Source organism: Lethenteron reissneri, chromosome 55 (assembly GCF_015708825.2).
Source record: "Lethenteron reissneri isolate LAM-NWPU_2019-01 chromosome 55, ASM1570882v1, whole genome shotgun sequence".
In the NCBI taxonomy this organism is placed as follows: domain Eukaryota; kingdom Metazoa; phylum Chordata; class Hyperoartia; order Petromyzontiformes; family Petromyzontidae; genus Lethenteron; species Lethenteron reissneri.
In genome coordinates, this window is record NC_083833.1 from 9,289,582 (window position 1) to 9,303,635 (window position 14,054).

The window sequence follows — 14,054 nt, forward strand, 5'->3', positions numbered from 1 at the left end:
GGCCTGCTCTAGACCAATTTCTCGACCACATAAATTCCATACACCCAGCCATCAGATTCACCATGTTTGCCTGGTTGTTGTTTTTTGGCGATCCCGCGTCGAAAGTGGCTCCAGAGAAATTGCTGCCGGTAGCAATAACTTGTTTAAAAGTCATTAGTCTCTGTCTCTTTCTCTCTCTCTCTACCGACGCATTGCGTCCTCCGCTCCGGTGGCACGGATGGTGCAGCGGTCCCTTTTTCGTTACGAAGGAGAACGAGGCTGACCAGAAAGGCATTGCTCATAGCGACATGCGATTGGTTTATTGGTAGTTACGGCGACATAATGAACGCACGCAATTAGAAAATTATCTTCTTAAGCAGTAAATATAAAAAACACAATTTGCAATTATACAGACCGGACAGTGCTTGTGCATGGGTGCATAACAGGTTCTATAGTGCTGGTTGCATTAACAAGCGTGGTGAAGTAGTGGATAGACCCCAAGGGCTGGCTGTGTGTGTGTATACATGGTTGTGTTACCATTCGATAATAGACGATGCCCCAATGATCACAGTGTAGTGCAGTAGCGGGTGACGTCATAATTAGCACATCATTTGTTTTACTTTACTCGGTAAGAATTTGTTGTTTTCTTCTCAGAAGCGACCGGGCCCATCACAAATGATAGCCCTACGAAGTGGCTTATTTGTCATCATCATCATCATGTGGAAATGTATAGAAGCCATATACTCTAAAAGGCGTGAGAAAAATCCATGCCACCACCGGGAGAGACGCGCAAATATACAGCAGCAGGCGTCAGGGTCGTGGATCGAACCTACGACCTCCTGTATGCCAGGCGAGGTAGTTAACATCTCGCCACCGCGGCGTCCATAGGCCTCTGAGCAACACGCCTTACCTCAAAAAAGTTTAGTTTTCTTCGTATATATTGCTCAAGTAATTTGTTTACATTTCTTATACTGTGCACTCCTATCGTGAGTTTGTATTGGTCATTGATGTCACGTTCTGACCCCGTGCTCGACTGGACATCTTGTGATCAAATAGCTTCACAGCTCATCGGATTCCTTCCACTAAACATTTATATTCCGATTACCCGCGCTATAGATTGTCAGATGACATCATTCTGATCGGCTTTGTCAATATCCCGTGGCGTGATCAATGCAATGTTTCCGTTTTTGTTTCGGTCTGTTTGTGTTTCAAAGCAAGCTCGGAGCGAGCCGAGATGAACCCAGCAGCGACGTTGGGCGAGCGGCGTCCCCCGGCCAAAGCCCCCGTCTCCTCCTCCTGCGGCGTCACGTCTAGAACTTACAGCCCTGCAGGTACACCGACACGTCGAAGTCCTGACACTTCGACTTCCAGCCATACCTGCAACGGAAGGGAGCCGCCGTTCGTTCGTTAGTTCATCCCGCTCGTTCGTTCGCTCGCTCGCTCTGGGTCAGTTCGTTGACTCGGCCAGTCCGTTCAGTCACCCCTAGTCCGTTCGTTCAGTTAGTTGTGCGTAGTGGCCCAGCCGCTGGTTGCAAAGAGTCGTGCTTCGAATCCGGGAGGCCACCATGGTTAACACTGCGGTGTGTTTTAACCCCCGACAATACTACGAAGCGTCGTCAAATTCACTCGCAGTGCGTTAGTGTGCGCTGGTGTCATGGTCCACATTTAAAACAAAAATCGCACCGCAAATGACTCCTTTGAGATCCCACAGCAGCAGCTGTCTCCCCCCTCGACTGACAGACCGATACCCGCTCAGAGCGCCCGGTGCTGAATCCACCTGGTGCCTCACAGGGACAGCTGCTACTGGGGGTGCCCCCTTGCAATGGCGTTGACATGCGATGCAAGTCTCTTATCGCGTGGGAAGCTCGCTGAGACTCCCCAGTGTTGTATCACACAACTAGAGGCCGACCGACATCCGGTTTCGGTTTCGGCGCCAAAAGTTGGAAAATGGCCTCTTTCGGCGTAGTTTCGGTTTCGGACGAAAGTAAATTTTTTACTTTCAGTTGACTTTCGGTTTCGGCCGAAACCAGAAAATCAGTTTTGGTCGGCCTCTACACAAAACTCAAACTCACGGTTTATTCACTCGCACGCACACACTAATACATGTGAAGTATTGGAATTGACGGCAGGAACTTCTTGACGGGTAACACACTTTTATTAAATCTTGACGTGTCACAATACAACGGGTGGTCTCTATCCTTTGGACTATACACTCCACTTAACTCGTGTAGACTCTATGCTTCTGGCTACACACAATACACTTGACTCGTGTAGACCCTATGCCTCTGGCTACACACAATACACTTGACTCGTGTAGACCCTATGCCTCTGGCTACACACAATGCATTCGGCTCGTGTAGACCCTATGCCTATGGCTACACACACTACACTCGCCTCTGGGTTACACAGAGTCCCGGTCCCGTTAGGACAGCGGGACTAGGTACCGCAGGGCCCTATGTCTTCATCCCCGTCTTCATTCTTCGCTGGTTACATACTGCCCTTACGCCTGTGTGCATCCCCTTTTATAGCCCCTGCTCACGAGAGACGGAGCTGATGCGGACGTCGACGTGAGCATCGCTCCTTAGTGAACCAATCACGACGCACTCTCTCTACGATCCGTTTTCCCCAGCGCGTGTTAACACTACTCCACCAATCACACCGCGCTGCCACCCGATCACTCCCTCTCAGCGCGTCACCGGCACACAGCCAATCAGTACCCCGTAACCCACGACCCCGTGCTGACCCCTGATCCTCCTCCGTCAGCGCGCGTCACCACATACACAGCCAATCATTACGCGCTGGCATACGATCCCTAATCCCAGCGCGTATCACCACTACATCACCCCCTCCCACATAGCTTGCAGCCGGCCCGGCTGTTAACCAACAACACAACCCAACGTTAACGCAATAATAAAAAAAAGAACCCCATCCCCCCCAGTGTGCCCCGTAACGCAACAACAACAACACTTAATTAGGAAGCAATATACAGCCCGATGAACAACACAATAAAAGCGAACTCCAGAAAACGAACGCGCCAAGTGTCTCTGTGACTAAACGCAGTGACGAGGCGCTCCGGCTGCCTCGACTCCTCACGTGGTAGGTCATAAAAAGTAGCGCGACCTAGCGCGAGTCCGTCTGGCCGGTCCGTCGTATGGGACGGGACGCTGGCGACCGTCCGGTGGCTCCTGCAGCTCTAGACGGCGCGGATCGGGCCTGGAAGGACCGGCCCCGCCGCGAAGATCCGGCCGCCGGTGGTCGGCAGCTGTCAGTTCCGAGACACCTGGGAGCGGATCAGGCGGAGACATGTGAGGATCAGGCAAAGACATTTCCCCCTTAGGGTCATCGGTCACGTCACATGCTCGGCCCTCACGACACAAGGGGAGGCCATATGGAGGCGAGAACGGTTTCAGTCGGGAGGGGTGGACGTACCAACGGCGTTTTCCCCATTTTATCTGAACGCACTGGGGGCGTGCAACCCGCACGACCTCCACGGGTCCCCGCCATGGCTTCAACAATTTAGGCGACGTAGCCAAAGGTGCCTGAGGGCAATGCAGCCAGGCCCTGTCACCTGGTTCCCAGTTGTGCACGGACACCTTCCGTGCACGCAACCGCTCGTTTGCAATTTGGCGAGCCCGTGAATTAAGCCGTGCGGCCTCCCTTGCCTCTGTCAGCTTATGAATATTAAATTTAATATGCTCTGCCAATTTCGAATTAGTTCGTGGTGCGGGCAGGCCCAGCTGCGTTTCCATGGGCGGGTCGGCTTCCCGACCGTACATCAGATAAAACGGGGAAAATCCCGTAGCTGCATGGGGGGCCATTCTATACGCGGCGAGGACCCCAGGGACCTGCAGGTCCCAATCAACATGTGCCTCACACACCTGCTGGCACAGCATAGAAGTCAATGTCCTGTGGAGCCTCTCCACCATCCCGTCCGTCTGCGGGTGGTACGGGGAGGTACGCACCTTCTTAGTACCCAACAGGTCGCACACCTCTTGCAGTAATTTACTCGAAAAATTTTTCCCTTGGTCGGTCAGCAAGCGTTCGGGAGCCCCCTTGTCCAGGACGTAGCCCTGGACAAAGGCGTCCGTCACAGCCGCCGCCGACTGGTTGGCGAGTGGCCACGCCATAGGCCACCGGGTAAAATATTCGACCCCCACCAACAGGTACTTATTACCCCTAGGCGTGACTGGAAAAGGCCCCAGAATATCGAGTGCAACGAGCTCGTTAGTGCGCGAGACCTGAATAGATTGCAGCGGTGGATTAGCTGCCACGGGCGGTGGTTTCCGTCTGGCGCACTCAACACAACCCTTCAGAATATTCACCACGTCACTCCCCATTCCCGGCCAATAATAGTCACGCTGAAGCAGGGCAAGCGTTTTGTTAACTCCCAAATGCAAGAGGCGTTCGTGTGCGGCCAAGACAACCTTCCCCCTCACAGCAGAAGGCACCACAATCGCGTGCCGCCGGGACAAACTGTCCCATCTCATTAACAGGCCTTGCTTAAGTACGTAGGAGCCAGTTCGTTCATGGTCACCTTCGGAACCCCCCGTCCTGCGGCGCAATGCTAGCAGGGAGCTGTCCGCCATTTGGAGACGGCCCCACTCAATCAGCGACAGTGAGAGCAGCGAGTCCTGACCCCCTGGGGTAGCGGGAACATCCCCAATTGGTGTGCCCGCGGTCGCAACCAACGCCTCCATACCTTCCGTAACTGGCGGTTTACAGCGCGCCGATCCCGATAAGCACGCACATTTGTGACAAGGCAACAACCGCGACAGGGCATCGGCATTTGTGTGTCGCAACCCCTTACGGTATGTAGTCGTGAACTGATAGTCCTGGAGGACTTCCAACCACCGCGACAATTGGCCCGAGGGCTGGGCGACCCGCAATGAATACTGGAGCGCCGCGTGGTCCGTCCGGACCGTAAAGTGACGACCATAGAGATATGGTCTGAATTGTTGTACGAAAAAAACAATGGCAAGCAGCTCGCGACGGGTGACGCAGTAGCGCTGCTCTGCCGGCGACAACACCCTGCTACCATAGGCGACCACCCGTTCGACCCCCCCAACGACTTGGGACAGCACCCCCCCAATGCCCGTGTTGCTAGCATCCGTGTCTAGCAAGAAGGGACTCGCAAAGTCAGGATAGCGCAAGGGTGGGGCCCCTACCAAGGCGTCCCGGAGGGAGCAGAATGCAGCCTCCTCCTCCGGTCCCCATCGGAACTTCACTCCTTTCGCCGTTAGAGCGTGCAAGGGTTTTGCAATGGTGGCGAAGTGCTCAACGAATCGGCGATAATAAGAAGCAAAACCGATGAAACTGCGCACGTCCGAAACTGACGTGGGCGTCGGCCACGAACTGACACAGTCCGTCTTCGCAGGATCGGTAGAAATCCCCGAAGAGTCGACAATGTGACCCAAGTATCTAACGGATTTACGAAAAAGGTGGCATTTGGCCGGTTTAAACTTTAATTTAGCCGATCGCGTTCGCAAGAACACCCCTCTCAATCGCTGGAGGTGTTCTTCAAACGTTTTACTGAAAACAATGACATTGTCAAGGTAAATCAGGCACGTATCCCATTGCAAGCCCGACAAAACCAACTCCATAAGGCGCTGAAACGTCGCAGGAGAGGAGTGAAGTCCCATGGGTAACCGGTTAAACTGAAACAGGCCCCCTGGAGTCCGAAATGCAGTCTTAGGCTTAGACTCTTCGTCGAGTGGCAACTGCCAGAATCCGGATAATAAATCAAGAGTCGAAAAGTATCGCGCACCAGACAATGCATCGAGGGACTCGTCCATCCTGGGGAGCGGATACGCGTCGGCCACAGAGATCTTATTCAGGCGACGGAAATCGACGCAAAATCGCAAGGACCCATCCTGCTTTTTAACGAGCACAATAGGTGCTCCCCAAGGACTGGAAGAAGGCGAAATAATGTCGGCTTCTAGCATATCGTTAACGGCCGACTGAACATGTTCCTTCTCAGCAGGACTCAGTCGGAAGGGATTTAGCCTGACCGGTGCCGCATCGCCCGTTTCAATGTGGTGGCGTAACAGGTCCGTGCACCCAATGTCATACTTATGTTTACTGAAGACATCCGAAAATTCAATCAGCAACCCGCGCAGCGCACCCAACTGTACCGCTGACAAATCGTCAGAGTCCGCGCACAGCGAATCGACCCATTCGAGGTCCTCCTTCGGTTTAACGTTTTGCATGGGGCTCGGATCAGCCTGCGCAACTAGCCGCTCTTCCGCAGGGACCCGCGCCGCGTGAGCTAGCACGGTGCCCTGCTGAATGACGGCCGGCCGCGACCCAGCGTTTAAAACCATCACAAACGGATCCCTGTCAGCCCCAACCAAAGTGTGAGCCACCGACAAATCGAGACCTCCAACAGCCCTATTAGAAGGACCCAAAAGCATGCCTTGTTCCGAGGCCTCCCTCACCCACGGTTTCCGCAACCGGTACGGAATTAACATTTGTGAACCCGGGGGCACGTGCACGGTCTGTGTCGCTAACGCTTGTATCGTAGCGCACGCCGTCCGAATTTCAGTAGGGCTCGTCAAAAATGAAATACGGCGACCCGATGGTAGTTCAATGCAACGCTGATCAATGAGAATTTTGATGGGCATTTTCGCCAAAAAACAGTGCCCAATAGACAAGGAACCGCCAGGGAGGACGAAACGAAAACGGGTCCCGACAATTTGATATCTCCAATGCAAATGGACGCCCTAATCTGACCGATAATGCCCAACGATCCCCCGTTAGCGGCGTAAAATGGCACATCCACCGGAAGAAGCGGACGACATTGTACAGGGAGAATGTTATAAATGAGGTCCGATATAATAGTCGCCGATGCCCCCGTGTCCACTAACACCCTGACCTCGACCCCATCAATAGATCCCGTAACGACGGATGAACCCGCTGAGGCAGCCACTATTCTGTGCCCCAACTCCGACCATTTAATGTCTCCCCGGTCCCGGCCGAACCCCCCTCGCCGAACCGAATCCCCGAACCCTACTCGGCTCTCCTCCGCCGCAACGCGACGGCCCATGCGTGTCGAGTATGCGGGCCGAGTATGTGAGGTGCCGCGACTTGCCGGGGTTTGTAGGGATGACTTGGGGCCTTGTTCGTCGTCCAGCCGAGGTCCCATGGCGCGCTGACGTGGGGCGCGGCAACCGGAGGCCACATGGCCCCGGAGGCCGCAGTTATAACACGTGATGACAGTCGTCGGAGATCTCGGTTGCTCCAGCTTGCGGGCCGATCGCAGAGGCGAACGACCCCCCGACCTCCAGTCCCCCGGTCGTCCCGCGATGAACGCCTTTTCTCGTGGGCTGACGACTTGGGGCACGGTGACTACCGGGCCCGGAGCTGAGGCCACGGCAGCGTTGCAGACGACCCTCTGTTTACGTTGAAGGACCTCGTGCGCTTGTATGCTCGTAGCGACCCGTAAGGAAGAAATATCAGTCTCGTCGGCCGTGTTGATGGGGACCCCCAGGTCCTGCGCCAACTTGAGCAGTTGCTCCAAAACCATCGCATCTTGGCCCTCCTCGTCCATACGAGGGAACGCGGCATCGGCGAGAGCCAGCAACGCCGTGCGATAGGCGAGCACGATCTCCGTGTCCGCCTTCCGTCTTGCATAAAAATGATGGCGACACGCCGAGGGAGGACCGTAGACCTTGGCCATGAGAGCCAGCGCATCCTTGAGCGTGGAGCGGTCCGACCTGCGTGCGGACGTGAAGGCCGCGAGCGCGTTGTCGTCCAGCATGGCAGGCAGTGCCCGCAGTGCCGTAGCGTCGGACCAGGCGGACATCTCCTGATGCGCCAAAAACCTGCGCTGAAATTGGCCCCAGTCCCCGCCTTCCGCCTTGAAGGCTGACAACGTGGGAAGGCGCTGTTGAAAGATGAAGTCGTCCTCCGCCTCGTGCTTCCTCTCCGCCGCCCCGTCGGTGTGTAAGATGGCGGCCCCAGTGGCGGGTGTTTGATGGCGGTCCGCAGCGCGCGTTGGTGACGTAAGCAGGCGCGCTTGGAGAACCGCTGCCACGTGGTGATGGCCGTTCCCGCCAAAAGTCGGCGCAGATGAAATGGCGGGAATCGCCAAGTCATTTTGGCGGGAATCTGCGGGGCGACCCTGTAGAACGTCCGCCGCCGTCCCCGCTCCTCCCGACGAGCTGATCTCCGCCAGGATGGACGCGGCGGCGAGCAGCAGCTCCGCCAGACGGGAGTGCGCCTCGCGGAGCACGGCGTCGGTCCCCCGTCGCTCGTCCGGCGCCGTTGGCGGATCCTGCAGCGTGGGCAATTCCTCGTCCTCACCCCCCGATGCCAGCTGGCCCGAGTCGTCGAGGTTGTCCCCGCAGTCAATCCCGTGGGTCCGACGGGTCTTCCTTGTATCCATGCTTGGAAGACCGTTTCACTTCTGACGCCAGTTGAAGTATTGGAATTGACGGCAGGAACTTCTTGACGGGTAACACACTTTTATTAAATCTTGACGTGTCACAATACAACGGGTGGTCTCTATCCTTTGGACTATACACTCCACTTAACTCGTGTAGACTCTATGCTTCTGGCTACACACAATACACTTGACTCGTGTAGACCCTATGCCTCTGGCTACACACAATACACTTGACTCGTGTAGACCCTATGCCTCTGGCTACACACAATGCATTCGGCTCGTGTAGACCCTATGCCTATGGCTACACACACTACACTCGCCTCTGGGTTACACAGAGTCCCGGTCCCGTTAGGACAGCGGGACTAGGTACCGCAGGGCCCTATGTCTTCATCCCCGTCTTCATTCTTCGCTGGTTACATACTGCCCTTACGCCTGTGTGCATCCCCTTTTATAGCCCCTGCTCACGAGAGACGGAGCTGATGCGGACGTCGACGTGAGCATCGCTCCTTAGTGAACCAATCACGCCGCACTCTCTCTACGATCCGTTTTCCCCAGCGCGTGTTAACACTACTCCACCAATCACACCGCGCTGCCACCCGATCACTCCCTCTCAGCGCGTCACCGGCACACAGCCAATCAGTACCCCGTAACCCACGACCCCGCGCTGACCCCTGATCCTCCTCCGTCAGCGCGCGTCACCACATACACAGCGAATCATTACGCGCTGGCATACGATCCCTAATCCCAGCGCGTATCACCACTACACATGTACAGCCCTTTGTCAATCCACTGCTGCACGAAGACATCCTCACGTCGCATTGAGTCATGTGGGATTCTTTGACCATACTTCACCACCCTGGTCAGTGCGAGGACTGGTTCAGATATCACTCGTCACTGATGTTAGCCGTGGCAGGGAATTGAACTTAAATAATTTGTGGTCTTATGGTAACAAGTGAACCACCGTGCCACCTTGACGCTGCTGGTGATCGAGCAGATGATGACGCTGATAATGATGCCGACAATGATATGGCTGATAACGCCGAAGATGACGATGCTGATGATGATGATTCCGCTGGTGATGACGAGGATGATGCCGATGTGGATGGTGCTGGCGAAGCTGCCGATGCAGATGACGATGATGCCGATGACGATGCCGATTCGTGGTGAACCGTGCCGTGTCCTGCTGCTGCGTGTGCCGTGGCTACGCACCAGGCCTTCAGTCCCTGCTGCTTGAGAATCAACTTGGCGCAGGCGACGGACTTTGTGATGTCGTCGTCAAGGAGATCTGTGAACAACAGCAAGGACGTTGAGAAGAAGCAGCAGAGCGGTGGCAGAGATGCGGAGAGTGGCACCGCTGAGCTCCTGGGTTCCAACGCGGGTGTTCGGCGCTGACGGTGATTACACCGGCAGTGAGATGGTGGTCTCAGCCCGGTCACCATAAACTCACATAGAGCCCCATAGACTTACACAGAGAACCATCGACTGAAGTAGAGACCCATAGACTTACACACAGATACATAGACTCACATAGAATCACAGACTCACACAGAAAGCCATGGATTAAACGGACACAGACTCCTCGCACAGAGACACATACACTCACACATCTAACCCTAGACCCACAAAAAAGCTATATTACATTTCTCAACATAATAGAAGTTTCAGGAAACGGGCCTTCATAGCACATCAAAAAGGCTTCGACAGGACACGTCACGTGGCCTGTGGTCAAGGACAATAACAGAGTGGCAGCCAAGGAATAGAGAACGCGTCTGAGAAGACCTCCACGGTGGAGACGGAGTGGTGAGATCAGCTCGTGCGGCGGTGTTGGTGCCGACTTTTCAGTTTTCAGTTTCATGTATTAGGTATAGCCCTGTGAGCCATGCAGCTCTTGACTCAAGTGCAACCGCAACAAACAAAAACATGAACAAGAAACATCTTAAAGTGACGACACGCAACAGAAAAATCCACGAAAAAACGGCAAAGTTTTCCAGAAAAAGCACCGTATATCAACGCTGTGTGCAAAAATCCCAGTGGGATGCAAGTTAAACAATAACAACCATAATACGATTTAGATTAAAGTTATCAGGCTAACTCTGTACTTCAACAAACAAACATGGCTAAACCAAAACGTTTTCAAAATCACCAAAATAAAGCTATAAAAACAATGTAACAGTGACCATAGGAACTGTGATTCAAATTTAACAATAAACGATATACATAACATGTACGACCAAACATTGCAGCCATAGCTGGCTGCACGAGTCACTCCATAACAGCAGGAGCATCAGTAGCAGCGTGTGTGGCCGAGCGCCGGGCACACGGCGCCGTGATCTGGCCGAGGTAGGAGGGGTCCAAAGGGCCCGGAGGAAAGCCACGCAGAGCAGGGGGAGAGCAGAGAGAGAGTCCACTCAGAGAGGAGCCAGAGTGAGGAGTAGACTGTGACCGACGACGATGGCGATGATTATGGCGATAATGAAGACAATGACGAGCATAATGGCGATGACGATTATGATGACGGTAATGAAGACAATGGCAATGATGACGATTATGATGACGGTAATGAAGACAATGGCAAATGATGACGATTATGATGACGGTAATGAAAACAATGGCGATGATGACGATTATAATGACGGTAATGAAGACAATGGCAAATGATGACGATTATGATGACGGTAATGAAAACAATGGCGATGATGACGATTATGATAACGGTAATGAAGACAATGGCGATGATGACGATTAAGATGACGGTAATGAAGACAATGGCAATGATGACGATTATGATGACGATAATGAAGACAATGGCGATGATGATTATGATGACGGTAATGAAGACAATGACGATGACGATTATGATGACGGTAATGAAGACAATGACAATGATGACGATTATGATGACGGTAATGAAGACAATGACAATGATGACGATTATGATGACGGTAATGAAGACAATGACAATGATGACGATTATGATGACGGTAATGAAGACAATGGCGATGATGACGATTATGATGACGGTAATGAAGACAATGACGATGACGATTATGATTACGGTAATGAAGACAATGGCAATGATGACGATTATGATGACGGTAATGAAGACAATGGCAATGATGACGATTATGATGACGGTAATGAAGACAATGCCAATGATGACGATTATGATGACGGTTATGAAGACAATGGCAATGATGACTATTATGATGACGGTAATGAAGACAATGGCGATGATGACGATTATGATGACGGTAATGAAGAAAATGGCAATGATGACGATTATGATGACGGTAATGAAGACAATGGCAATGGTGACGATCATGATGACGGTAATGAAGACAATGCCAATGATGACGATTATGATAACAGTAATGAAGACAATGGCAATGATGACGATTATGATGACGGTAATGAAGACAATGCCAATGATGACGATTATGATGACGGTAATGAACACAATGCCAATGATGACGATTATGATAACGGTAATGAAGACAATGGCAATGATGACGATTATGATGACGGTAATGAAGACAATGGCAATGATGACGATTATGATGACGGTAATGAAGACAATGGCAATGATGACGATTATGATGACGGTAATGAAGACAATGGCAATGATGACGATTATGATGACGGTTATGAAGACAATGGCAATGATGACGATTATGATGACGGTAATGAAGACAATGGCGATGATGACGATTATGATGACAGTAATGAAGACAATGGCAATGATGACGATTATGATGACGGTAATGAAGACAATGACGATGATGACGATTATGATGACGGTAATGAAGACAATGGCGATGATGACGATTATGATGACGGTAATGAAGACAATGGCGATGATGACGATTATGATAACGGTAATGAAGACAATGGCGATGATGACGATTATGATGACGGTAATGAAGACAATGGCAATGACGATTATGATGAAGGTAATGAAGACAATGGCGATGATGATGATGATGGCAATGAAGACAATGGCAATGACGATTATGATGATGGTAATGAAGACAATGGCGATGATGACGATTATGATGAAGGTAATGAAGACAATGGCGATGACGATTATGATGACGGTAATGAAGACAATGGCGATGACGATTATGATAACGGTAATGAAGACAATGGCGATGACGATTATGATGAAGGTAATGAAGACAATGGCAATGATGACGATTATGATGACAGTAATGAAGACAATGGCGATGACGATTATGATGACGGCAATGAAGACAATGGCAATGATGACGATTTTGATGACGGTAATGAAGACAATGGCGATGACGATTATGATGACGGTAATGAAGACAATGGCAATGATGACGATTATGATGACGGTAATGAAGACAATGGCAATGATGACGATTATGATGACGGTAATGAAGACAATGGCGATGACGATTATGATGACGGTAATGAAGACAATGGCAATGATGACGATTATGATGACGGTAATGAAGACAATGACAATGATGACGATTATGATGACGGTAATGAAGACAATGACAATGATGACGATTATGATGACGGTAATGAAGACAATGGCGATGATGACGATTATGATGACGGTAATGAAGACAATGACGATGACGATTATGATTACGGTAATGAAGACAATGGCAATGATGACGATTATGATGACGGTAATGAAGACAATGGCAATGATGACGATTATGATGACGGTAATGAAGACAATGCCAATGATGACGATTATGATGACGGTTATGAAGACAATGGCAATGATGACTATTATGATGACGGTAATGAAGACAATGGCGATGATGACGATTATGATGACGGTAATGAAGAAAATGGCAATGATGACGATTATGATGACGGTAATGAAGACAATGGCAATGGTGACGATCATGATGACGGTAATGAAGACAATGCCAATGATGACGATTATGATAACAGTAATGAAGACAATGGCAATGATGACGATTATGATGACGGTAATGAAGACAATGCCAATGATGACGATTATGATGACGGTAATGAAGACAATGCCAATGATGACGATTATGATAACGGTAATGAAGACAATGGCAATGATGACGATTATGATGACGGTAATGAAGACAATGGCAATGATGACGATTATGATGACGGTAATGAAGACAATGGCAATGATGACGATTATGATGACGGTAATGAAGACAATGGCAATGATGACGATTATGATGACGGTTATGAAGACAATGGCAATGATGACGATTATGATGACGGTAATGAAGACAATGGCGATGATGACGATTATGATGACAGTAATGAAGACAATGGCAATGATGACGATTATGATGACGGTAATGAAGACAATGACGATGATGACGATTATGATGACGGTAATGAAGACAATGGCGATGATGACGATTATGATGACGGTAATGAAGACAATGGCGATGATGACGATTATGATAACGGTAATGAAGACAATGGCGATGATGACGATTATGATGACGGTAATGAAGACAATGGCAATGACGATTATGATGAAGGTAATGAAGACAATGGCGATGATGATGATGATGGCAATGAAGACAATGGCAATGACGATTATGATGATGGTAATGAAGACAATGGCGATGATGACGATTATGATGAAGGTAATGAAGACAATGGCGATGACGATTATGATGACGGTAATGAAGACAATGGCGATGACGATTATGAT

General features: G+C 50.8%; 1 protein-coding gene across 2 annotated transcripts in view; it reads right to left on the reverse strand.

Annotated features, from left to right (window-relative positions):
• Nucleotides 1-271: 271 nt before the first annotated feature.
• The window catches only part of LOC133356790 (lysozyme C-1/C-2-like), a 62,471-nt gene continuing 48,688 nt past the window's right edge, over nucleotides 272-14,054 (reverse strand). For both annotated transcript variants that reach the window (XM_061574476.1, XM_061574474.1), the window contains exons 3-4: nucleotides 9,572-9,647; nucleotides 272-1,356 (exon numbers count right to left, since the gene is read on the reverse strand). In XM_061574476.1, coding sequence (XP_061430460.1) covers nucleotides 1,290-1,356; nucleotides 9,572-9,647 — 143 coding nt within the window. In that variant the 3' untranslated portion in view covers nucleotides 272-1,289. The remainder of the gene's footprint in view (nucleotides 1,357-9,571; nucleotides 9,648-14,054) is intronic.